Source organism: Cavia porcellus, unplaced genomic scaffold (assembly GCF_034190915.1).
Source record: "Cavia porcellus strain 051 isolate PalLab524CR breed Dunkin Hartley unplaced genomic scaffold, mCavPor4.1 scaffold_23, whole genome shotgun sequence".
NCBI classification, from domain to species: Eukaryota; Metazoa; Chordata; class Mammalia; order Rodentia; family Caviidae; genus Cavia; species Cavia porcellus.
The window spans coordinates 29,873,708-29,899,934 of NW_026947506.1; the positions used below are offsets into that span (position 1 = coordinate 29,873,708).

The 26,227-nt window shown below is 56.9% G+C and overlaps 1 protein-coding gene across 6 annotated transcripts; it reads right to left on the reverse strand.

Annotated features, from left to right (window-relative positions):
- Positions 1-6,549: 6,549 nt before the first annotated feature.
- Positions 6,550-25,278, reverse strand: Pdgfa (platelet derived growth factor subunit A). 6 transcript variants are annotated; one of them, XM_063233983.1, is made up of 8 exons: positions 24,846-25,278; positions 22,394-22,523; positions 21,108-21,204; positions 16,409-16,513; positions 15,556-15,743; positions 9,458-9,584; positions 9,020-9,127; positions 6,550-7,337 (listed from the first exon to the last, which is right to left on the reverse strand). In XM_063233983.1, the coding sequence occupies exons 2-8, from the start codon at positions 22,454-22,456 to the stop codon at positions 7,327-7,329; spliced, it is 699 nt and encodes a 232-aa protein (XP_063090053.1). In that variant the 5' UTR covers positions 22,457-22,523; positions 24,846-25,278; the 3' UTR covers positions 6,550-7,326. The 6 variants fall into 6 exon arrangements, with proteins under 6 accessions (XP_063090053.1, XP_063090055.1, XP_063090054.1 ...); XM_063233985.1 differs by lacking the exon at positions 24,846-25,278 and adding an exon at positions 24,024-24,042; XM_063233984.1 differs by lacking the exon at positions 24,846-25,278 and adding an exon at positions 23,398-23,734.
- Between the last annotated feature and the right edge of the window lie 949 nt (positions 25,279-26,227).

Below are 26,227 nucleotides of genomic sequence, written 5' to 3' on the forward strand. Positions count from 1 at the left end.
ACATATTGTGTTTCATCGATGCATATTGCATACAAAATTCTGGAAATGTAATCTAACAGTCCAGTCACTGTACAGATGAGGAAATAGAGCCAGACCCTGTCAAAGATCTCTGACCCATCAGGCAGAGGCAGAGCAAACCTCAGTCCACATTTCTCTCCCTCTACACCGGACTGACTCAGGGACCATGTGGTGTGCATTCTCTGTTGAGTCAAGGATGGACAGATGGATGAATAATGTATAGGTAAATAAATGTGTGGACAGACAGGTGTGTGGGTGGTAAATGGATGGCTGGGTAGTATACGTATGAGTAGATAGATGGTGGGTAGATGAATGGGTAGGTGGATGTGTTGGTGGGTGGCTAGATGGGTGGGTGGATGGGTGAGTGGACAGATGGGTGGGAGCTGGATGAGTAGATGGTGCATGGACAGATAAATAGATGGGAGAGTGAGTGAGTGGACAGATGGCTGAGTGGTAAATGGATAAGTGGATAATGGATGAACTTGAGATCCATCAGCCAAAGCCACAGCTCCTGTTGTCTGGAACCCAGGCTTTGATTTTTCCATCCTCTAGTTCTGGTGGGTAGGGTTGTTTAGATGACCCCTGGCTCCCGAGGGAAGGGGTAAAGGGGAGTCTGCACTGCTAGTGGGCTATGAGCAGCCCCAGGGCTGGGCTGTGGAGATACAGGGGACCTCAGGAACAGGGCAAACTGCCTGGGCCAGCAGAGGATGGGGAAAGTGGCTCTGGGGTCAGGTAGGGTTCACTGTTGCCTGTGGGGCTGTTACGAGCCTGAGTTGACAGCTACGGCAGCCCTCGTCTCTAGGTGGCTGTGCTGCTTCAGGATCAAGTCCTGGCAAGTCTGCAGCTGCTGCTTTCCCTTCTGAAACATAGGTTTAGGGGAAAGCCCAGGTACTAGCGACCAATAAGACTTGGGGTCCCCGGGGCAGGCACTGGGGCTGTGTAGGGTACCTGCCCTTGGTCTCCAGGCATTGACAGTCTCTAGAGGCTTGCTAGGGCTGAGCCAAGGTGAGAGAGTCTCAGAGCTTAGGCCAAGGTCCCAGTGCCTGTTTCCAACCAGGAGTTACAGCCCCAACCAAAAGAAGCAAAGCATCCCTGTCCGCCCCATTCTCCATGCACACCTCACAGGTGGACACTCAGATCCCTCTCCAACTGCAGGAGACAGACACAGCTGAGTGCTGCAGAGAGAACACAGCCCTCCCACCCTGATACACAGCCCTGGCAAGGCTGACCCTGCCTACCAACTGCTCTAGGTTTGGCTCCTGAGGTCTAACATCCCATGTCGGGATACTCTGGAAGGCAGAAGCCCCAAGTAAGCAAATAGGTGGCAGCTATGCATCCAGCCTCCAGACACTGTTCGTCCCTGAAGTGCTTCCTGACCCTGCACTGGACAGCCAGGGAAGATGTTAGAGACTGGGAAAAATGTCTTGTGTGTTTGTCCACCCTGTACCCTGGAGGGTAAAGGGACTTCTGGTAGACCAGCTTAGGACAGGGTGGAGTTCTATGCCCAGGGCCTGGGGTTGCCTGCTTCTGCTCAGAAGCCAGCAGGGGCTGAGCCATCTCTTCACCCAAGGGCAGGCACTGTGGGAATGGATGCCAGGTGCGTGGCATCCCTCGGGTCAGCCCTCCAAGGAACGCTGCCCACGAATTGGCAGGCTGGGGGCCAGATAATGAATACTCCACATTTTTTGGCGGCTCAAAAGCCTGGTTGGAAACAGTCATCATTTTATTCTGCAGCAACCACAGTTCTTCGTCTGAGTGCTGTAGGGAGGGGCAGACCATGGCTGTTGGGGTGGGGCTGGTAGCTACTCCTGCACTCTGTGGCCACTTCCAAGGTCAGACTGGCCCTGGCTCCCATTAGGGTGAATCAAAGCAACTAGGTTGCTAATGGCTTCGGGAGCCTGGCACATAGGAACCTGGCTCTGAGCCCTAACCTGCAAGGGTCACTTTTGATGTTAAGGACCCAGAAAAGGCTCAGAGCCCAGCCCTGTCCCAAGGCCCTCAGCGCTGGTGGAGCACAAAGGCTCAGTATGTCTATGCTACAGAAGCCAAGCAAGACGCTTCTAGACTCGTGTCCAGAGATTGCCAGACCAGTAGTCTACCTTCACTCTATTATGTGGGAAGGAGGCTCTAGGGAGTTCTCTCCCATTGAGAACCCACAGGTGTACAAGGCACAGTGTTCTGGCTAGGCTTGGACCTACCTGGCCATCCTCCCATGTGATAATGGACCCCCCCATGACTCTTCCTCTCAGCATCCACTCTGGGACAAGCTTTTTATGTACACCACCAATGGGACAGTGCCCAGCCCAAGGTACAGTGAGGTCATACAAAGTCACATTGAATGGCCGCTCAGCAGCAGAGGTTTGGGGGTAAGGCTGTCTCCCAGCACTGTTCTCAGCTAGACTGATCCCAAAATGGGGCACCGCCAGCTCATACTCCAGGTTGGGCCACTGAAGATCCTGCTGGTCCTGCTCATCTGGGGCAGTGTCACAGAGGAACCCAAAGGTCAGAGTCAAGCTGATCTTGGTGGCTACAAATAGGTCTTAGGAGTCTGGTCAGTGGGCCCAAGGTACACCCATCCAGCCCTGCCCATTGCATCTTGTCTGCTCTGGACTACAGCTCCTGCCCCACCAACAGCCCCATGGCTGGGTACCAGGAGACAGGTGGGCAGGAACAGGGAGCTGGGGCAGCTCAGAAGCAGTGTGAAGAAGAGTAGAGCTGAGACTGCTCTCTGGCAGGTAGGCTACACCCAGGTACAGAGGCATGGCCTTAACAGTGTAAAAGTTCAATGGGCCAGGCCCTGAGACCCCCTCTGTAGAGCTCCTGGGCCCTACTCCGCTCCCACTGTACTCTCAGCCTTGTGATGGCCCAGGCCAGCAGCACCAGCTACCAACACAGGGGTCCCCAGATTTCCATTTCTATTGACCCAGGAAGGCTTCATGCCTTGGGGATGCACATGCCCGAGGCCAGATGCAGAGACCTCAGTCTGCAGAACAGGTGGTACATAAATACAGCCCTGGTGCTTCCTGGGTACAGTCTGAGAGGTGTCCTGACACACCTGAGGGCCCAAAGCACCGAGCCTGTGTGGGACTGACTCAGTTTCCCCACCCAACCCGGGCTGTTTGTGAGATCTAGTACCAATGAGCTGCCTATACCTCAAGCTCTGCAAGACACCATAGTGCACACTGGGCGAGTACCATCTTGAGGGGAGTCTTACCCTCCTTCACGCTGAGCTAGAAGCTAAAGAAATCCCAGCCCCTTCTGCAGATGTGACTGATTTTTCAGCCCAACTGACGGCCAGGAAATATAGGGGCGGGTGTTAGACCACGGTCTGAAGTAGGCATGGAGAGGCTGAGGGAGACAGGACAAACTGCCAGGGGAAGAGAGGCTGGTCAAGGCTTGTGGGCATCCACGACCCCTAGGTGCCTCACACGGTCCCACAAACCCTCCAAGCCACCTCTTCCTGTTTACAGATGGGAAACTGAGGCTCCATGCACTAAGGTACCTAGCTGATTGGGCACCCACTCCATGGACTGCATGTGAATGAGGGACAACATTCCATGCAGTCTGTAGGGTGCTAGACAGCCATGGAGAGGTCCACATCATGGGGAGCCACACAGCATCACTCCATGCCCACTTCACTTTTAAATCAAATCAACAATCTTTTTATTTTTTTAATATTTTAAATTTTCCATCAGTCTCTGACCCACAATTAGGTCTGACACCCAGGGCAGAGCACCCTGGTGCAGCACTCAGGAACCAAGCAGTCTTATTTTATTCCCCCAACTGCGGGCCCTGCTCTTACCCCGGCCCTGGGGCTGGGCACATTTTAGGCCTGATTTCAGCTGAGGACAGGTGGCCTACAACAGTAGCAGTCTTAGGCGGCTTGCCCAGAGCCCCTAGCTTAGGTGTCACTGTGGTGGCTATGGCTGCGCTGGGGGCTGCCCAGGTCCCTGTTCTCATGACCGCCTTACCTCAAAGGAAGCACCTGCCCCCAACACACACAAACACACACACACACACTACTGTACATCTGACCCCACAGCTGCATGCTGGCCTCTACTATGATCTAGGGACCAGGCCCCACTGGGCTCAGGGCACAGTCATTAGGCTGCCTGGCGCAGGAATGTCAGTGGGTGGCTCAGTTGTAACCCAGGTGCGACAGGGTCTCGTCTACTCTGAGGTTTAAGCATAAGTCCTGCTTCTTCCCTGCATTCCCCTTGGGATAACTCTTGACCCAGTTCATGGGGAAATCCAGATTTGATCTCTGAACTCAGCCCAGGTGGTTGTAAGTAAACAATGAGGGTGGTCTCTATCATCAGCTCAGCCACCAATACCTTCCCAAGACCCCACAGAGACAGCCTTTTGGGCACTGGGGCTGCCAAGCGTCTCTTTCTTTGCTTAAACCAGGGATGAGGGACTGAGGCCCTAGAAGGGCTCTAGACACACCTGGCTTCAACACAATCCCTCTGCCACACCCCCAGGACACTTTAAGGGCACAACTCCATCCTTAAAACACAGCTAACCTCAATAGGTCAAATTCCCATCCCTAGAAGCCCAAGAGAAACCGGAGGCCAATCAGAGTAGACTCAGGACCCCAAGGGCCACACTTGCACCCTGCATTTCCTGCAGACAAAAGTAGAAGCTGGTGGTGCCTCTGATCCAGTGGGGTCTCCAGGTTGCTGAGGCTGAGTGTCCGCTCTGTAGACAGGATCCAGGCTGAGGTTCAGCTGTGCTGACTCTGGATTCACTTGCCCTGGGGACCTAGGCAGCATGCAGAAGGAGACCAGCCTGGTTCAAACTATTCCACCAGCCAGGACACCAAGGCCTGGATGGAGAGAATTGAGGGACACAACCTGGAAATGGTATGATCAGGTGAGCTCATCTCTGGGCAGGTGTAAGAACTCTGTTAACAAAGAAGGCTCCATTGCTGCCCACACCCACTGCAGCCTGGGCTTGTGGCTCTGCAAGAGGCTGTGACTTGCATTCAAGGTCACAGCATAGATGCAGACACCTGTCCCTGGAGTCCCAAGAGCACCCAGTCAGTAGCATGTGATCCTCACAAGGTGCTGAGGCACGCATGGCCCCACCTTGCAGATGTGTAGATGGATGTGCAGCTGGAGAGGCCCCTGGCCCAAGGTCTCAGGGCACACAGGATGAAAGAGTCAAATCTGAGCAGAGCTGTCTCACAAGTCACACCCAGGGGGCCAGCACAGGAGCTGGAATGCCAGGAATGCACGGCAGACCGAACCAAGGCCTGTGGTAGTGCGGGCAGCTCAGCCCAATCCAGCCAGACCTGGCCTCTCCCAGCAGTCACCTGCAACCTGTCCTGGGGGAAGAGATAGGGATGAGTGGAATGGTCCTTGCTCATGGGCCTGTCCCAGGGCTCTGACATCTTCAGCAGTGCCATCTCCAGTTCCTCCAGTGGGATTCCCCACAGTCTTTGTAAAGGACCTAGCATCTCACCAGACAGTCTACACACAAGAAAAATCACAGTGCACCAACATCTCAAGCACACACTAAAGAATGTGTATGCACTGAGCACACTGGTGGGCACTGAGTCAGAAGCGGTACAGTACAAGGACACTGCAGGCCCCAGCAGGAACTCTCAGGTGCCAGGCACAATGGGCGTCTGTCTATCCATGGTGGAAGAGCCAGAGTACAGGGCAGGGCCAGCCTTCAGCACAACCCCTCCAGTCTTCAGGTCACTTCAATCACTTGAAAAGCACCTGGAACCCAAAAGCTACAGAGTGAGCCACCAAAGATGCTCCTTACAACACAGCTCCACCAGCTCATGCCCAAGAGATGCAGCCATCACACCACAGTCACCCAAGGTGCAAGAGAGGGTCACGTGGGCTCAGAGGCCATGGAGGGAGGTGGCTCCAGGGTAACAGTAGGTTGGCTTGCTGCTTGATACAACCATTGTCCCCTGGCTGTTCTGGGGCAGGACAGTCTCTGGTCCCTGTGGATGGGCTCTCCAGTGGGTTATGGTACCCGATGACAATGGCATTCCAGATGCTCAGCATAGGCAGGTCAGGTCCACCAGCCCAAGCGCTCTAACCCCTTTTTTCGTCCGACAATTGCCCACATGACCAGGGGTTGGGTTAGACTCCAGTAAGCAACGAGAAAAACGTGACCACAAGATGTGTTTCACGTGCATATTTTTTTTTTCTTTCTGGTTCAAAAAATAATAATAGTAATAATAATAATAATAGTAGTCAGGCTTTCAGGTATATAAAACTGGTAACAGTAAAAACACAAACTTCACCTTTACCAAAAACAGCCAATCAAAACAAAACTAAAAACACCACAAGGAAACCACATATGCACATTTCTGTTAATACAAATAAAGCACAACCTCTTACCAAAAATAAAGAATTTAGGTTCTGTCCAGACACTCCGCAGGGCACACATGCCACACAGTCACCCTTTCGGGGGAGGACAGTGGGCAGCGCCATGGGGGGATACAGTCCACTTCATTAGGAAAACAAGTGAGCAAGGGAGGAACACATAAAGCTGGAAACATGTAGGAAATGATGCATAGGTAGGTATACCATGTTTATTTTAATACATCTCATTAGTTGCATCCTGCTAGGAAACACACATGTGGCACGGTCCTGACAGTTACAGCAGCCTGTGTGTTATCGGCGTAAATGTCATCCAAGAGATAATTAAAAAAAAATGCTAGGCAAAGAGTAAAAAGGAAAGCTTAATCACTTTATGGTGTAAAAAAAAAAAAATTAAAAAAACAAAGGAACAAAAAAAAAAAAAAAAAAAAAAACCACCCACTTAAGGCTCTGGGGAAGGCCCCGGATAGACCCAAGCGCGACAGCCAGGAGTTGTGGTTTCCGCATTGGCGCGGCTGCTCCTGTCACCCCGCGTCCCACGTGCCCTGCAGAGCCTGGCGCCCCACAAGCGTCCACAACTCCACGTCCTTGGCAAAGAGCACCTGTGACCACCGACAGAAATCCATCCCGTGAGCCGCCACGCGTCCACCCCGCGGGGCAGCCCTTTCGTCCACCGCGTAGATATATTTTGTGGGTCCAGTTTGTTTTTGTCATGTTTTGTGGTTTGTTTTCTCTCTCGCTGACAAGGAGGCTTCTGCTGTCTCTCGGAGTGCTACAATACGTGCTTTGATGTCACACTGAACAAATGCACACTGTCGCTTTGTTCTCCAGGGTGCTCTTGGACACAGTTTTCACGGAGGAGAACAAAGACCACACGCTGGCAATAAAGCACCGTACATAGTAGGTTCAGGAATGTAACACGCCATGTACATCCGTGTCCCAGGAGAGGGCTGCTGGGTTATCCTCACCTCACATCTGCAGGGAGAGCGAGAGACACAGGCTGAGAGCCAGGACCCCTGGCACACAATGCAGCACAGACAGGAAACACTGATAACGGAGGGGGGAGGGAGGGGATGGACTCGATCAGGAGCACAAGCTGTGCGAGACTCTGGATTTCAATTTGCCATGAAATTTTTTAAAAATCAAACTTGCCATGTTATTCAGAAAGAACAGGGACCGTTATCATGGCACCACACAGAACGTCTTGAAAGCAAGCCCCCTGCTTCCATTGTACAGGTAAGGAAACTGAGCCCCAGACAGGTTCTTCGGTCCTTCTCCCTACCTTCCTTTCCTTCTAGCCTAGCCCTGGATGTGACTTCTGGAGCTCTGGCAGCCATCGTGATCCATGAAACAGCTCAGAACAGATGCCACCAAGCACAGGCACTGTGACCAGGCAGACTAAACTGTTTTCATTTTTGTATTTTTCCTGATGCCAGGGACCAAACCCAGGAGAGTAGCCGGGCAAGTGCTGTAAGGCTGAGCCTCACATAGCCCTGCCCTGGGTTTCCAGCAGCTTTCCCCTACCCATTCCAGCATTGTGTTGGCCAGGGGCAGCAGGACTTTGTCAGCTGGTTCTTCAGATGCACGAAGTCCCCCACTACTACATCACACTCCCAGGGCACCTACGAGACACTTTCCTCTCAGGGAGTCCTTCCTGGGATATAAGTGCCTCTCTTACCACAGGACCTCAGGGGTCAGGGCTCAGATGCCCGTCTCTGAAGAGTCTACTCGAGTCTAGAACAACTATGTCTTGGATGCCATGGAGTCCCATGTGACAGGAGAAGGAGCAGGCCAGACAGGCCAGTGATGGGGAGGCTCCACCATGACTGCATCCCCTACTTCTGGGAAGTGACATTTCCTATATTTCCCAGGTCAGCAGAGAAAAAAAAACCACTGGGTGGGAATTATGGACCAACCATCTTTCTTCCCACCGTATTCTTTCAGACTAGAGCAGTGACTTCTGGAGCCTAAGCAGCCACCTGGGGTCACGTGGCCATTCTGAGACGGGATGCTAGACGAAAGAGGAGCCTCAGTGATACCTGCAACTGTAGCACCTGCTCCCGCCTCCCCATCTTTGGACAGAACTCGTCCATCAACTGTATCCCTCTGGCTGGTGTACAGGAGCTAACAGACCCATTCAATACTCCGTAGTCTTCGGCTGCACTCAGCTCAGTTTCCTTGTCTGTCAGTGAGGTTAAGCCGCTTGCCCCATGATCCGACTGGTAAACATCCGACCCAACCCCTCCCATCTATGTGTGATGCCTTGTGGCCCGATCAATGACAAAGGACAGAGAGGCAAGAGGCGATCCGAGCATAATGAGCGTGTACCATGGGCTTGTGTACGCAGGAGGGGACGGGAGCGGCACAGACCCACAGCCCAGCAGACCCGAAGCAGGCAGACCCAAGGCCAATCAGGGCCACGGCCGCACCGCTGGGCAGAAGCTGATCATTTGCCGGTGTGACCGTCGATTGCTCCCCCAGCCTGTGCGGTCCCAGCACTCCCAGCATGGTGGGGTGGCAGGGCCTACCTGGTTGGCCGCTTTAGGTGGGTTTTAACCTTTTTCTTTTCCGTTTTTTACCTGACTCCCTACGCCTTCCTGTTGGTGAAAGGCAGGGAGGGTGAGTAGCCTCAGGGAGCAGACTGTAGCAATAAATACCTGAGTGTTTATCTTGAGGGAAAACTTGGCCCGCCCAGGCTCGGAGACACTTCCGGGTCCTTCTGTCCTCAGGCAAGCCTGGGGCCACAAGCTCCTGCTGCTCTCCACCTGCAGCAAGTGCCCAGCATCCACCTGTCTGCTCCTCTGGCCACTTGGCAGGGCCTTCTGCACCCACCTCTCTCACCTGGCCCAGCCCCTCACTCCAGCTCACAACCTGCTCTTTTGCCAACTCTCCAGGTGGCAAGAACCCTGCCCTGTCCCCAGGTGATAGAACCCCACCCCTGTGTGCTCAGCTGTGTGCCCTTGCCCCGCTAAAAGGTTTGGACCCATTAAGCTGTTACCCTGAGGATCCCATACCAGGAGCCACCTAAAACTCCCAGACTCAGCTTCCAGGAACCCCCAGCAGTGGTGAGGAATAGGACACAGATCGCCACTCACCCGTCTCCTCTTCCCGATGGTCTGGATTCAGGCTGGAGGTCGCGCACGCACACTCCAGGTGTTCCTCTAACCTCACCTGGACCTCTTTCAACTTTGGCTTCTTCCTGACATACTCCACTTTGGCCACCTGCGGAGAGCAAAGCCACTGTGAACACCAGGAGGGGGGATTTGGGCACTACGCTGAGGCTGGGACTACAAGGCCCATGCCAGGGTGGGAGTGGAGTTAGAGCAGCCTAATCTTGACCTCTGACCTCCATGAGGGCAGGCATGCAAGTGAACTTAGCCTCATTTGTTTAGGACAAACTGAAAGGCTCACACGCCCCTGGTGGTCTGAGCATTCCCACAGTGCAGGTGATGAGAGACAGCAGTAGCTTCCAGAGCTGGGTGTACTAGGCAATGATCTTAGTTGTGCATTTTATCAGTAAAGAAGGCACACAGACTGTGCCAGGGATGTAATTTCCTCTGCTGTGCGTGGCTAGTGCCAGTCAACCCGCATGGTGCCCTCCCCACTCTACCCCCGACTACCCCTCTAACTACGGTCCAGGAGAAATGGCACAGATCCACAGCCACTTGGTGGCTCAGCCAGGCCTGGGGTTCTGTGGACTCAGACGGGCCTGGCCTTCCTCAGCAGCATGGATGAGGGACACCTGGCCATCACAAGGCCAGGTGAGGTTGATTCTGTACCAGGGCTGCTGCTTCTGGTACAGAGAGCTCAGAGAAACCCAGATCTGAGCTGAGAGCCTCCTCTTCAAATGAGGGGCCCATCTGAAGCACCAGACCCCATCACAGACCAAAGCCACCTATGCCCTCCCCAGAAGTACAGGACAGAACTCCCAGCCTGGTCAAGCTCCAGGTGCTTGAAAACAAAGGTTCATGCTAGAGACTGTCTCCAGTCCTGTGAGACTTTCTAGGTGTCCACAGGCCCAGGTGGGCCCTGGGACCAAACAGTCATGGGAACACAATCCCCACCCAATCCCACAGATGCATACATTAGGCACTCAATCCAGGTTCTCACAAGCACCAGCCCCAGAGGCTACCATGTGCTGGACACCTCACCTCCCCCATGAGTGGGTGAGATGCAGTCTGACCACCACCCTCCTCAGAGTCCAAAGGCCAGTTAGCACTCCGTCCTCCTACCCAGAACCCGCACCTCCAGGGACAGAAGAGACACCAAAGCACAACAAGCTTCTCCCCAGGACGTCCCAAGATCATGCATGGCGGTCTGTCCCTAGTGGATGCAGGAGCAGGTGTCCTCTCCCAGCCCCACACATTAGGTGTGTACACATTAGGTGCCCATCTGCATACATACAGGACAGGCCTCCTTCCCAGTCCCACAGAGCTGTGCACACAGTAGGCACCCATCTGTATACGTCCAGAAGAGGACCCCTTGCCAGGCCCATGCCTGGCATAGGAACCCATATGAGGGCTCCCTCCAGCCCCAAGCCATACATGCAATAGGGACCCACCTGTGTATATCCCAGAGCAGCCTCCCTCCCAGGTCCATGGAGCTGTGCACACAGTAGGCATCCATCTGCATATGCCCAAGAGTGGCCCTCAAGATCACCCCCTTTACCCTTTCCTGTGTGACAGGGACACTGAGGCCAAAAAAGGCATGGTACCCATCTAGCATCCCCAAACACCTAGAGGTAGAGTCCCCAACCACCACCAGTCCATGAGTGAGGGTGCCTACCCAGTGGCTGCTCTGTGGCAGTTGGGAGAGCAGAGGATGGTAATATTTTCCTTTCCCACCCACCTTCCACAGTCTGGACTTCAGGGGGAAGGTCAGTTCTGTACCCACCAGGTGGCTACTCCACAGGCAAGCCTCCATAGGGTGCTGGGACCAGGCCTGGTTGGACCCTGCTGCACACCTCCTTGGTGTTAATAGTTAACCCACGGTGCAAAGGGTGCCAGGTGCCCAGTGGGCGTGTGAGTGCTGTGGCTGCCTCAGGTGTGAACACAACTGCCAGGTATGAGCTCATAGGGCAGGGTGTGGGGCCAGGGTCAGAGGTCAGCAGAGGTTTCCCTACATCAGGAGGCAGGAGAGGGAGAGACAGCGGCCTGGCTGGTTAAAGGAGCAGTTAGAGGAGTGTAGGCCTTGCCCCAGGGTCACTGCCTGAAAGGGGCTGTTTTATCATCATTGGGAGGGACCCCACCCCACCCCTACCCCAACCCACAACCCACCCCTCTCCCAAGTCAATCGTCAGGAGGGAGGAGTCCATGGGGCTCTGACATAGAGACACAGACATCCTCACCTAGGGAACAAAGGAGGTTCCCATGCAGAGATTCACAACTGGGACAAGGTGGCTGCAGAGCCATTTGACAGGTGTCAATGCTGACACACGCCATCAGGCCGTCAGCTCCAGGCCCTGGATCCTGCATGGTCCATTCCCTGGTCCTAAGGTTAGCATAAAGGCCATCTTATCAGGGAGGGTCCAGTGACCCTCTCTTTAAAGGTTGGGATAAAACTCAAGTCCTAACAGAACAGTGGGGCCACACTGAACCTGGCCATGCCCAAGACCTTCTCTGGACCCCCAGGTTCCAGGAATTAGAACCAACACAGCCCCAGTACCTCCTTCCCTCTAAGGGAGTCCCAGCCATGAACCCTGCACAGCCACAGGGGAACAGCAGTGGGCTATGAACCCTGGGTCTAGGCTTGGATCAGGCACTTGTCTGGGTGGCATGGCCTCTGTGGTCAACTGTAGCTTCCCCTAGTTCCCCTGTAGAGCCTGTACCAGGCCCCAGATTGGCTGAGACCTGGACCTGGACCCTCAAGCAAGGAGCAGGCTTGTTCCTCTCCAGCAGACACTAGTGGGTGTGGTGGGCAGGGTGGCCCCTCAGTACTCCAGTTATGCTGCCCTCTTGATGGTCCCTGAGGCTGCCTGGCCTGGGCACCCAATCTCCAGACAGACCATGTTTATCAGAGAAAAACAAACAGCAATTTATGATTGCACCTGCTGCTGGGAATGCAAGGATTCCAGTCACTTGGCCACTTCTGTCTGGCCAGGAAATGGCTACATTTTTCCCCCAAAGAACATGTTATGAATATTAAATTCTCAAAAATCTCTTCCATGAAAGCAGAGTTTGAAAAAACAGAGACTATAAGATCTAGAGTCCCCTGCTTGCATTCCCAGGCCCTGGGAGGTCCCTGAAGTCCCTCCTCATGTCACACCCTCACCCACTGCTGCCCTGGCCCCCTACCCACATGCTTCCAATAAATTTACCCCAGAACCTCAGCCAGCCACACTGTACCCCCTGCATGAGACATGCCCAGCAGTTCCCCAAGCTGCTGCAGAGAATCCCCACGAGGGTTGTCCTGACCACTCCAGAGCTTTAGGACCAGATCATCAGTGAAAAAAGCCACCACTGACTGAACAGAGCTCTTCAACCATCAGAGCCAGCTGGGAAGACACGGTTACAGCTTCTGCACAGATAAGGACACGGAAAGCACAAGTGCCCAGTGCTTCATAGCTTTATATCCCTGTTCCCTCTCTCTGCCTTCAAGGGGCTGGACTTAGAAGGAACAGAGCCCTGAACCCAAGGCCCTGTGACCCCTTCCCAGAGACTCTGAGGCTGCTGTTCAACTCTGGACCTTCTGAGGTCAGGGTCCCTCCCCACCTGGAGAGTGCTAGAGCCCTGTGCCCCAGGAGGATGACTGGAGCTGGACCTCAAACAGCCTCAGAAGGCTGAGGAGCCCATCTGGCCTGTATCCTTGGTATCCCATTCAGGCCAGAATGAAGTGGCTCCAAGTCCCCCAAAGGTCCAGGGCACCCTTCTCATGGTGCTGACACTCCATCCCTCACCACAGAGAGGGATGTGAGAACCCCACACCCCAAACTTTGGGGTTCCAGCTAGGGACTCTCCCAGAGAACAAACCCTTGACTCCATCCAGAGAGGTCAGGAGGGAGGCCTGGCCTGGATGTCCACCAACTGCACACCTCTGGAAATCTGAGGTCCAGGCTCACAGCCATAGTCCCCAGCTTGAGTGCTGTGTGTGGGCTCTGGGGAGACTTTGGTGAACCCCATGTCTATGAGGCACGTTGGGTCCTGACTCTCAAAGCTCCCTCCAAATGACACCAGCCTAAGGCTTCCCTGCACAGCAATGGCTCAGGCAGAACCACATTAGACATGGCTCAGAGCTGGTCCATTCCAACCTTACAGTGGTCCCACCTAGTACAGAGCCAAATGAGGCCTAAGCAGTCAGGGGAACTCAGCTTCATCCCAGCCAGACACCCTAGCAGCTCCAGGGGCCAGATGTCAGGTGTGTCCAGCAGAGCACATACAGCAGCCAGCTGTGGGGTCCTGCCACCTCTGCCATGGCTGGAGGTCTGGGGAGGCCCCAGGAAGCTGGACAGAGGTATTAGGTGCAGGATGAGGCCTCTCTTTAGATGCCCTTAGAAACAAAAGAAAAACCCATCCCAGGCTCCACAGTGACCCCAGTGCTGACCTGGGATAGTGGCTAGAACCCCAGCATATCTACCTGGAGCCACTGGCAACACCAAATGACTCCAACTGGGGTACCGGCCACCTGGTCCTCCTCCTGCATAGCTTCATCCCAGGTGACCCACATCACCCACACTAGCTCCAGTTAAGTCTGGACACCTGGGCTAATCTCCCTTATCCAGGCCCACATCTGCCTCAAACCCAAATGGGCCTCCTATCCCTGCTGACCTCTGTCCCTTTGCCAGAGACCCCAGTGTCTGGTGCTAAATGTGTCCTTGAGACCCTGAACAGATAGGCAGGAGACAGGCCTTCCGAGGAGGGAGGCTAGGGAAGATCCAGCTCTGGACACAGGACTTGGTGGCCAGGGAGGCTGACAAGAACCCCATTGGGCAGACAAGGCCTGTGAGGTAAAGGCATGACCCACTTTGACGATCTTTGGGAAGGAGGCTCCACTGCCCAGCTGGAAGCAGACATTCCCCATTCCTGCCCCAGAGAAAGCAAGAGTGGGGATAGCAGGCACCCAGAGGCCCGAGGCCATGGATTAAGAACTTTCAAGTAACTTCTTTCATACCAGCACCTCACCCATCTAAAGACAGGCCCGCACTCACACACTGAACAGGTTAGCTAGGTCTAATCGACCGTGTACCCCAGAGGACAAGACAACTAGGATTGCAAGCTCTCAGGCTAAGAGACCCCCAACCAGCCCCTAATCCTAGCCCTAACCCCCAACAAACCATAGTGAGAATCCTAGGACCCAGGCAAAGACAGAGGCTGGGCCAGGCTCACAGGACACTGGGGACAATGGCACTACATCCTTGGTCACCATTAACCCCACCACATGGCTCTGCAGACAGGAGGTCCACGTGAGCCTCCAGGACCCAGAATGCCTCGGCCTCTTTTAAGAGCTCCACAAAGACCAAGCCCTAAAGATCAAGACATGTCTCTACAACACTGACAAACAGTTGGCTGATAGGTCCTTACAAGAAAGAGCTCCCCAGCATCTCCCCCAGAGCCCAGGCCTCAGGAGGGTAGGAGGATCTCATATAGTTTTTCTTAGAGTCCAGGAGTAGGTGGGCTCTAGTATCATCCCCAGAATTGAAATTCTCAACTTAATTCTGGGGACTCCTTGACCCAGGAGAGGTACTTCCTATCTATGAGAAGTAGGCTCTGCCCAAAACTCCACTCCACATCCTCTAGGATGGGGACCACATTGCCCGAACTCCATTGCTTAGTCAGTCATTCTGTGCCCCCTGAGGGTCATGCAGGACAAGAACAGCACCCTAACCAACCAGAACTAGATACTCAGGAGCAGAGCTCGGAACATCCAGCCTCAGGATGGGAACCTGAGGCTCACCCTAGAGGGCCTTACAGTAGAGATGCCTAGAAATGCCCAGACACTTGCCCTCCACTTGTGTTCTTAGAGACTCATACCCAAGGATCTGAGCCATGTGCAGGAACCCCTTATCTGACCAAGGCACATGGGGCCAGAGGAAAGTAGACCCAGCCTGAAAGTCATAACTGGGCCAGAAATTACAGACCTCAATTTGGCAGCCCAGAGGGAACTCAAGCAGCTGGACTGCCCCCTAGGACTCAAGGAACAGGACACCTCTGCCATATCAACTCTGAAGGCCACTGTGGCCAGCTGAGTGAAAGCTCACCTTGACACTCCGGTGGTGGACCCTCGAGGGCTGGCACTTGACACTACTGGTGTTGCAGCAGCCAGTGCAGCGCTTCACCTCCACACACGGCGGCCAGATCAGGAAGTTGGCAGACGTAGGGTCCACCTGGCTCCGAGGTATCTCGTAAATGACTGTCCTGGTCTTGCAGACCGCAGGAATGGCTTCCTCTGCAAAGTAAGTTGACGGTGAGTGCAGAGAATGCTTCACACTCACCCATGTGACCAGGCTTAAAACCAACGCCCCCCGCCACACACACATATACAGACACTTAGGGTCTGAGCAAGGTTCCCAGCAGAGAGACAGCCTGGAGACCCAAAGATCCACAGGTGGCCCATGGGAGTGCAAAGGGTGGGAAGCCAAGGAACAGTCAAGAGTCTGAATCCTCAACCCACCCAGGGACCTGCTCACAAGACACTAAACGGCCACCAGCTGTGCACCAAGGAGAGGCCCACAGGCCCAGCCTCCGAGCTGCACCCAGCGGGGAGCCTGCTAGAGCTCCACATTAGGACTGGAACTTAGGTTCAGCCACATTTTCCAGCAAGGCCTCCTTGCAAACAGGCCCCAACAAGATTGGGCACTTAAGGAATTTATGACAGCTCTTCTCCCCTGGAAACTCTTGGCCCAGACTACAACTCAATGAGGAGCAGGCCAGGCGGGAGGCACATCGTGGAGGCAGAGGGCGCCTCAAGAGAGGGCAAGAGGCCAAAGCCAAAGAAGCAGGCTTAGCTTTGTTTGAAGAGAAATGTGGGGTGGCTTGCTGGAAGCCACTATGGGGAGCCTGGCCCACCACCTACAGCCTTGCCCACCAAATCCCCCTGGGCCCAGCACCCACCAATGCTCCTCTTCCTCCGAATGGGTACAGGTCGTTTCTCGGGAGCATGCTTAGTGGCATGGGGCCCATGGGCTCTCAGGCTGGTCTCCAAGGCATCCTCGGTTCCTACAGGTAGAAAGAGAACATGTGACCAACTGTCTATACCTGTGCGGTACCCCAGGCCTGACCTGCATTGCCCTGAGAAATGGCTCCCCTGGCCTCCCCAAGGTCCTTTCTGCCCAGCAGAGCCTTGAACCCTTGAAGCTCAGTCCACCAGGCCCTCAAAAGACAGTCTCCACCCCTGACATCCATTTCTACATTCCCACAGGGGCTCTTCAGATACGTAGAGGAGAAAACACTAAGCCAAAAATATCTCATCAACACAGAAGTCCCCAGAATCAAGCAATTTCAACCAGGCCTACCGGGGAAGGGGCTCTGGGTGGCCTCCTCTGAGGAAGCTCAGTGAGGCCAGAACCAGGTCAGGGAGGACCCAACCCCACCAACCTCAATCCCAGAGAGCCCACCCCCTCCATAAACTAGGCTTCCATGAAGCATCCTAACCTCTGAGGGGCATTGGAAGCAACTCCCAACTGGGCTATGAGCCAGGCCGGACCAGTTCCTGAAATAAGCCTGCTCTGAGGGCCAGAGGCCATGAGAAAATGCAAGAGGTGTGGCTGCTCACAGAGTGTAAAGGGAGGAGTGGCCACCAGCCTGAGCAGCGGTCCAGGGTGTCTGCAGAGAAGGGGGCAGCAACAGGAAGGAAAGCAGGCAGCTTTCTGTACCTGCAACCATGTTCTGCAGCAAGGGCCACCACTCGGTAGGAAAGGAGTCACAATGACCCAGAGCAACCACCCCACAGGATATCACAGCCCCATACAGAGGAAGGGGGCTATAACACACAGCCCCTATCCTGACCTCTCTGATTTCTGGGTGGAGATGGACACATGGCATGCCACCTGTTATGTGAATCCAAAAGCTCATCATAGCCTGACCTGGCCTCCTTGCCCATCCTCTGTGCTTCCTCCATCCTGTTTCCAGGGGAAATAATCCAGAGACATGTGCCCAACAGACAGGACTCATACATTCACTGGGTTCTCATCCTGCGGCTTCCCTTCCTTCTCCAGAAGCATGAATGACACAACAGTCACCAGCCCAGATCTAGGACCCAACCCAGCACCGGACATACAACCCAAGGTCCTTTCTACCCTGCATCCCCACACACCAAGAGTCTGCAAACCAAATGAAGAAGTCTAGGCCTCCTATACTCCAGAGATGCCTTAAACCAGCACATTTGGAATGAAAACAAAAACTCAAATAAAGTATGAATGGCAGGGCTGGGGATTTATAGCTCACTGGCATAAGCGCCTGCCTTGCAAGTATAGTATTGAGTTCGATCCCCGGTACCAAAAAAAAGTATGAATGGCAAAGACTAAGTCCGAGCAGAACTCGCCTTTTCACTTAAATGATTCAATGTTCCAATACCACTGATTTTTTTTTTTTGAGACTCAAATAAGATCAGAAAAGAACTACTCATGCAGTAAGAATGTCCCATCAACCATTACAAGGAGTATTTTTTTTTTCCCTCACAAAACAGTGACATTGTGAGTCACGCCCTGGTGGTGGCCATCTTGCCACCACCAAATCAAAGAGCCAGGGTCCAGTTCAAGGTAAAACTTAGCACAGGCATCAGTATGGTCTTTGCTACAGCTGTGCTTGGGCCAGCTGCTTCTGGGCATCAGGCATTACCCGCCATCCATCGTTTCTGAGGAAAGGAGGCTCAGAAAAATGAACAAGCCAAGGGCAGATGGCTGGGGATGGGACCAGCCGGCCCAGTGAAGTGGACCCCCCACCTTAAGAGGTCAGGCTTCTTGGCTCAGCTCAATGCCCAGAGGGGACACAGCCCTGACAGCTCATCAGCGCTGCTGATAGCCAACTATAACTTCTTTAGACAAGACAGAGTGGGAGTGGCTCCTATTCAAACAAGCCCACTCTTGTGCCCATCAAGTTGGGTGGTCACAGACCAAAAGCCAATCCACGCTCCAAGGAGCTGTTCGGATTTGTGCTGGGTGAAAAGAACCCACCTAAGCAGGAACTTAGAGATCAGGACTGATCCCTGGTGGGGCAGCAGGAAGCAGTCTCCAAATTCTCTTAAGACAATTAATCAGGCAGTTTCCCTTTTGTCTTTATGCACAGACATCATGCAAGACAAGGGAAACTCCTCCAGCCCTGTCCTGGTCGGCTGTGTGAGTGGCCGGGATGTTTATGTATCAGTTACTCAATGACCCAGGGCGCCTGGCCAGCCAGCTCTGGAGAACAAAGCTCCAGCCGCCACACTACACAGGACAACAGGCCCCAACTCTACAGCTGGCTGATGGTCACCCCAAGACTCACACTGGCCTCTGAGCCCAAATAGCCTGGGAAAGCCACCCAGCATCCCTCTCCTCTCCAGTGCACATCCCAGTTGCTCCAGGCTCACCACATTCCCAGCACTTAAAGGAATGCACGCCTCCGGAGGAGGGGCAGAGTTAAGAGGTTTCCATCTACACAGTGGGGATGGGTGTGCCAGGTACAACGCCCCACCCACTCAAGGGAGGAGTTAGGCGAGGCCTGGGACACCTCAAAGCCTCCTCCTGGCACCCTGCAACCTTCCCTGTCCCCAGAGTCCTCCTGGAGACTGCAGCAGGGTTAGTCACAGTGGATTATCCCAGCACCCTGCCTCTTCTCCATCGGTCCCTCCCCTACATTGTCATGGGCGCCTACCAGAGGGCAGTGCTCCCAACAGGATAAAGGATGCCTCTGACTAGACCTAGAAAGGTCAGGGCTGGGATGGCAACTTTGTCTGAGTTTGGGCCACCACAAGCCACCTACAACCTAATCCAGCAAGCAGTCTGAAGCATTGGGCTCCACATTTCAGGTAGGAACCAGAATGCAGGGGCCAGCCCTGTCCTCAGGTCAGATAGGACCCTCCTGTTTTTAGGGTACTACATCAGGTGGAAGGAGACTCACTTTAGAATTTCAAATTGAGGCACAGGGAGAGGAAGGAGAGTTGGTCTCTGTTTCCAGGGCTCTGGGCAAATCTCATCTGGACCCCAAAACACCTGACACATGTACAGGACTGGAATTTCCACCCTGCCACACACTGGGCAGGGGAGGAGTCAGACGCAAGGATGATGCCCAAGCTACCCACACACCCACCCCCACACAGAGAGGCAACCTGACACTTGCTAGGAGGACAGGAGGTGTACCCCTCCTAGGCCCCAACCCAGAAGCCCCCAGGTCAGGAATGCAGTCAGCAAACCCTATAGAACAGCAAAGCTAAAATGTTAATGGATAGGGGTGGAGAGGAGGAGCTGCAGAGACCAGAATAAGAATGGTCCTGGCAGAAAGTGAATGGCCCATTTCCCGGTGGCACCAACACCCACAGGAGGGAGGCCCAATCCTCCAAGGCCTCAACAGCCAAGACTCTCTGGGAGGCAGCTGCCCCAAATCTCCAAATCCATCAGAGACCAGCAAAAACCAGAGTGTCTTCCCCAGCTACCCAAGCCAAATCCTTTGCCCCAGGCTTGCACATCAAGGGACAAGATCAAAATTCCCCCTGGCCCAGCTCTGATCTACAAGTGAAACCCTACCCTACTCCAGATAAGGATCAGGCAAAGGATTTCCTGGGTCAAGGAACTGCAGAACCCACAGCCTTGTTAGAAAACGGTTTTGGCATGCAATGAAAACAGCGCAGGCCTCTCCACCACCATAATTAGGTACAAATTTCCAAATGACTAGACCATGTGATTTTACTTAATTCCCCCACCACCCCCCTTTCCCAAGTAGTTTGCAGGGAGACAGAAATCTTCATTTCACTTAAAATTCTTCACTTCAGCTGTCTTTCCTTACTCTGACAAGTCCATCTCCAATCTCTTTTTTCAAGCCAGTAAGAAATTTCCCTGCAGGCGTTATCTCCCTGGTCAGCGCTGAGGATGGAGTTCCCCAGGCCAAGTGTTAATTTGCAAAAGGGCGCCATGAAGACGTGGAGATCTCCTTCTGCCCTGAGGGAGTACAGACCCCTAGCACCACCACAAAAACCCCTTTAACCCTTGCTACCCAGATCTAGCCCAACCCTGCTTCAAAGCTCAGCATTTACAAATAAACTGTTTTCTAAAGTGGCTCAGATCCAGGCCCCGAGGGTGAGCCCCAAAAATAGCCCCCAGAAATGTGTCCAAGGCACGCCTTTTTATTGGGTCGTGAAAAAAAAAAAAAAGCCTCCCGCAGCTACAGAGGCCCAGCCCCAAAAGGAGCACCGCACCAGCCGACTCCCCTGACAAAGGGGCCGGTCCGGCCAGCTCCGCGCGCCCTCGGGGCCTCACCAGGAGAACCGCCCAGCGCACAAGCTAGGGCTGTGCGCCCACCCGCGCTCCTCAGGCGCACGCCGAGCCCTGTCCCGGGCGCCCTCTATGCTGCTGAACTTTCTGTGACACACAGTGTTTCCCTCAAACGCAGAAACATTCCCGGAGCAAGCGAAGAGCCTTCAGCAGCCACTGAAGAGAAAGTGGCGACTGGAAGAGAAACGCCTGACTCATGCGCCTGGGCGTTTATGGCCGGGGAGTGGATTCTGACCTTTCGGTGCGCTCCTGCGCGGCGCCCGGCCCGCCGCGCGCTGGGGGGCGGCTCGGCCACACTCTCTCCCTGCCCGCGCCCTCCCCGCGCCAAGGGCTGGGGCGCGATTTACCTACGGAGTCTATCTCCAGGAGTCGCTGGAGGTCCCGGATGCTGTGGATCTGACTGCGAGCCAGCCGCTCGATCAGCTCGCGGGGGATCTCAGCTTCCTGCAAGCAGACCACACAGTCAGCGCCCGGGGTGGTGAGACCCCAAGTTGCTGCCCCAATCCTTGTCCACCTTCTGCAAAAGGATACCCACCATGCTTTTACGCATCGTAACAAAATCCTCCCTCCTCCCACCCCGCCACAAGCCAGCAAGCCTTGCCCTGCGGGTGTCAGTTACGGGGGTCTAGGGGCAGCGAGGGGCTCCGGAGTTTCTGATTTAACAGTGAGACAGACATCTAGAAAAAGCGAATCGAAATGCGTCACGGGTCGACAACGAAAGTCGCGGCAGCCCCAACACTTTAATCTAGCCAGGGTCTTAAATTTCACGCCCCAGAATCCCGGCGGAGCCCGCAGAGGAGAGGGTCTCCCCTCGCCACACAGGCACGCGCGCGCCCCACCCCGGCCGCGGCCTTAGCGCGGACTAGGACACCCAAATCCAGCCGGCGGCTGGGGGAGGCTGCAGGGCAAGCTAGGGTTAAATATCCACCTCCCGGCTCTCCCGTGCCTGCCCAGCCCATTCCCACCACTCGGCCTCCACCCTCCCCTCCACGTTTTTAGAGGGAGTGGGGGTTTGGGGAGGGGGGCTCAAGCACTAAGTTCCCACGACAGGGGCTGTGGAAAGTCATTCATCACAGCTAAGCTCCCGGGGACCTGGGGTGGGGGGTGGGGACGCCGGCGGTGGTGGGAGGGCGCGGGCGCAGGCCCGGCCCCAGCTGCCTTGCTCAGCCACCTGTAAGCAGGCCCGGGGCAGGCGGGACTGAGGCGGCCCGGCGCCCAGCCGGGATCGAAGACCAGGAATTCGGGCTGCGGCGCGGCAGTGCCCACCCTGGGCTTCCGCCGCAGCCCCGCTGCCCGCCCAAGGCTCTGCAGGCTCACTCACACCCCCTTCACCGCCGCGCCCCGGCTGCCCCTCCCCGGGGAGGTGCCCGCGCCCCGCGAAGTTTTCTCCCCACTCGTCTGTCTCGCCGCTCCCCCGTCCCTCCGAGGCAGAGCGACGCAACACGCTGGAAACTCACCAGACACACTTGGGCATGGCAGAAAATAGAACCCAGTTGGGAAAATTTAAAAACAGACCACCTCCATCAGAAATCAAACGGCCCTGCAGAACCTGGGTGCCCTGGCCCGCAGGCGGCCGCGGGGGACGTGCGCCCTGGGAGCCGGGAAGGGGCTGGGGCGCGGGGGTGGCACCCACCTCGGCCAGGGCATGGGCGAGGTATCCGCAGGCGAGGAGCAGCAAGCAAGTCCAGGTCCTCATCGCGTCCCGAGGCGCTGGCGGCTCGGCGGGGAGGCGAGGCCGCGGGGCGGGCGCTCCAGCCGGGCTCCTGTGGCGGCGAGATTCAGTACCATCCCTCAGGGAGCGCGGCCCGGAGGAGGGCGGCGCGGAGAGGGAGCCGGCGGAGCGCGCCCGGCGCGAGCTGCGAGTGCGGCGCCCGCGAAGAGGAGGAGGCTGGGGAGTGCGCGCCCGCCGCGCCGGGAGCCTCCTGGGCCGCCGGGTAGGGGGTGGGGACGGAAGGGGCGGAGGGCGGGGGCTGGGCTTCTTCCTTGGTGCGTTCCCGTCCTGGCCGCCGCCGCGCTGGATCCCCGGCGCTGGCTTTAGGAGCGACCCGGCCGGTAATTCCGCATATTTGCGGGCATCAGCCCCAGGAGGGACCCCGGAGCGAGGCCGGAGCCGCGGCCGCACCGCCGATCACCTGTCTGGACGCCAGGCTGGGCCCTGGCGCCGGCTCGCGCGCTCCCTGCGGGCCGCGGGCTGCCCCGCGCGCCCACTTCGGGCCTGCGTGCGCCTCCGGCCTCCTCTAGCCGCCAACGCCGCTGCCCGGCCGGGCACAGCACGGCCCAGCTCGGCGCGGCCGGCGGCCTGCGTGCGCCCCTCCGCGGCGCGCCCTCGGCTACGCGCGGTGCTCCGCCCTCCACCAGCCAGGGCCGGGCAGAGCCCGGGGCCTCTCTGCACCGCCCGAGCGGGGGCGCGGGCCTGAGGGCGGGCGCAGGGCCGAGCCGGCGCCGCCGCCGCGGGGAGAGGAGCAGGAGGAGGAGGTGGCAGCTCTGGCAGGCCCTACTCGATGGAGTTGTGCGGCTCCGCAGGACGCGCGTGTGGAACCCGCGGGCCGCGGGGAGGGGGTTATAGCGCCGCCGTCGCCGCGCCCCTCCCCCGCCCCCGCCCCCGCCTCCCTCGGATTCCGGGCCCGGGACCCGCACCTCGGAAGGCTGAGGGGGTCGTGCGGGCAGGGACGGGTGCGGCTACGGCCGCCGCTGCAGTGACCACACACGCGCTCACACGGGCAGCGAGATCCATCAGAGACCCGCGCCCAGCTCCGAGCCTTGGCGCCGGGTCTCTCTGCGCGCCCCTCCCTCGGGCTTGCCCACCCTCCAGTGCCAGCTGCAATTCTGCGGCACCGGGCGGGGAGGGGAGGAGGCCGCCGCAGAAGCGCTGCTGCCGGCGGCTTGCCTCTCCCGGGCCTCGGCAGCAGCAGAGGGCAGCGCCCAAGGCCGCTGCGCCAAAAAGGGCATAAGAGCCGGCCTGGCCCCCGCCCGGCGCTGCGCTGGGGCGCGTTCCACCGCTAGGTCCCAGGGCCCCTGTCTTCCCCTCTCCATAAAAGTCGGGATGGGGGGGGATGAGCCTCTGTGGATAGGTGGGGCGGTTTTAAAGGCGCGTCTGGGGCACTCACCTGGCGGCTGCCACGCGCCCCCGCCCAAGATCCGAAGCCTGGGGCACCTGCTTGAGGAACCTCCACCCACATTTCGAGGTGGGAAGGAACCCAGATCGGATAGGGGGGCTGCGGCCCGCTTCATCCCCACCCTGAGACCCTGCGCCAAGTACCCACTCCCTCGCGAGAAGCCAGGCCGCATCCTGAGCCGGGAACTGGGGCTGGACGGAACGAAGAGAAAAGAGGCTACTGAGGAACCCCTGGGTTCTGCGTCGGAATCCGCGGGGCGCACAGAGCGCCACCTCCGGCCAAGGCGCAGCACGGAGCGCCTTGTGGGGAACTAGGCGCAGACCTAGGTCCGAGCCGGGCTGGGCGGTTTCCTTTGCCACCTCAAAAAAGGGCGCGCAGGTCGGGATGGATTACACCCGGCTAGACAGGTGGGATTGCAACCCGACGGCTAGCGCAGGCGCTCTCTTTCGAAGGGACATGCTGTCGGTGTGTTTGCTGGGGTTGTCTTGTCGACTCCAAAGCTAGACTTCTAGGCCTGTGGAGACTAGGAGACACCTGATGGGTGGGGAACCGAGGATTCCGCCCATCCTGGCATCACCTCCAACCTGTGGTTTAACACCGCCTCGGCCGTCCACCCTCCGGATAAAGGTATAGCCCTGCTAGGGCCTTTCATCCCTAGTTCGGTGGACTCCGGCATTTCAAAGGCAGAGTCGGCAGGGCGCTCCGGGGGCGCTCGCTAGCCCTCAAAGACCTAGGGGCGGGTCCTCCCCTACTGCTGCCGGAGGTCCCGCGTTTACGCGCAGTTCTACAAGCCTCCGCATGCCCGCAGTCCCCCACTCCCCCACCGCGACCCCTCGGATGGTCCGGATGGAGGACCAAGGAAACTTGGAAAGGTGAAGAAGCACCTGAAACCCCGGCCATCTGCCCTGGTAGAGCCTCCTGCTGCTCTGGAGGGGCTTTCTGGAAGGCAATCCCGGGTCGAGCCCTCACCTTCTTATCCCGGGAGTTGTGCGCGTCGTGACCTGCACGGCCTTGAGTTCCTCGCTAGCAGAGGGGACGCGAGGAGACCTCCTTGGGGTTCAAGGACCCCGAGTGACAGCGGGCGTGGGAATCCGGGAGGAAGGTCGCGTTGCATTGCGGACAGGATACCGAGTCCTCCCGGCCCCAACCCCCGCATGGAGCTGCGGGTTCCTGGGACCCCGCGTGGACTTTGCTTTGCTCTGCCCACCTTACCCGCCCGGCGCTGTAGGGGCGCCCAGCTGGAGTTGAAGGCGGGCAAGGAAGATCCGAGGACGCGGAAAGGGGCACCCTAGGCGGGAGCCTGGGCGCATCACCCCGGGACGCGGGAGCTGCGGGGCGCGCGGCGCAGGCATCTCTTGAATCGCCAGCAGCTATTAAAAATAAAACCGCGACCCGTCGCCATGGCGACAACAGCAGCTACGGCGCGAGGGTGGTGAGAACTTGGGCAGCCGCGCGACAGACGGGGGTGGGACGGGCCTCGGGCTTAGGCGCTGTCGAGCCCCTGTGCGCCCTGCTTGGGATAGGGAATCCGAACCCCCCCCCCAAAAAAAAGCGTCCATCCTCCAAACCTAGGAAAAAGTGAACCCCTAGACACCGTTTTCTGGGAACTGGAAATAGAGATTCGGTAGGACCGCCTGCTCCAAGAGGCCAGAGGCCTTGATGGGGACCACGCCGCGTGGGCCTCCCCCCCCCCCCCACCCCGTCACCTTTTCCTCCAATCAAACTCCTGGCTCTCCATTTCAGCCGGTTAGGGAGACACTGTGTGAGGAGTGTGTTAAGGATTGGGGCCGCGAGTGGAGAGGTGCGAGCTGAGCCAGACGGCCTGGCGGAGTCGCGCGTGCGGGGGCTGCAGCACCTGTCCAGCCCAACCCGTCGTGATCCCAGCGGGTGGAAGGGATCACATGCTTCCTTCTGGCTGGGAGTCGAGTTTCACTTCCAGCCGCTATTAGGCGGTTCACACGGTTCACTGCAAACATTTGATAATGAGGCTAAATATACTTTGAGTCGGAGGAGGCGTGGGCGCCGCTGCCCGAGCGCGTGGGCGCGGCACCCCAGGCTCCGCGGGGCATCCCCGCCCATGCCCTAGCTGTGCGGCGCGGACTCCAAGGCCGACTGGAGCGGCTTGGTGTGGGAGAAATCGCGGCCATGTGCTGCCAGCGGAAAAAGTTCAGCCCTACCAACAGGCGCGCGTCCGGAGGACTGTGGGCGCCGGAGGTCAGCCCGAGGGCCCCGGGCGGAAAGAGCGGGCTCAGTGAGGAACTCGGGGCTTCGGGTACTGGTAGGAGAGAAAGTACACCTGGCAGCAAAGAGACCGGTCGCCCCGGAGCCCACACTTCCGGCCGACCTCGGGC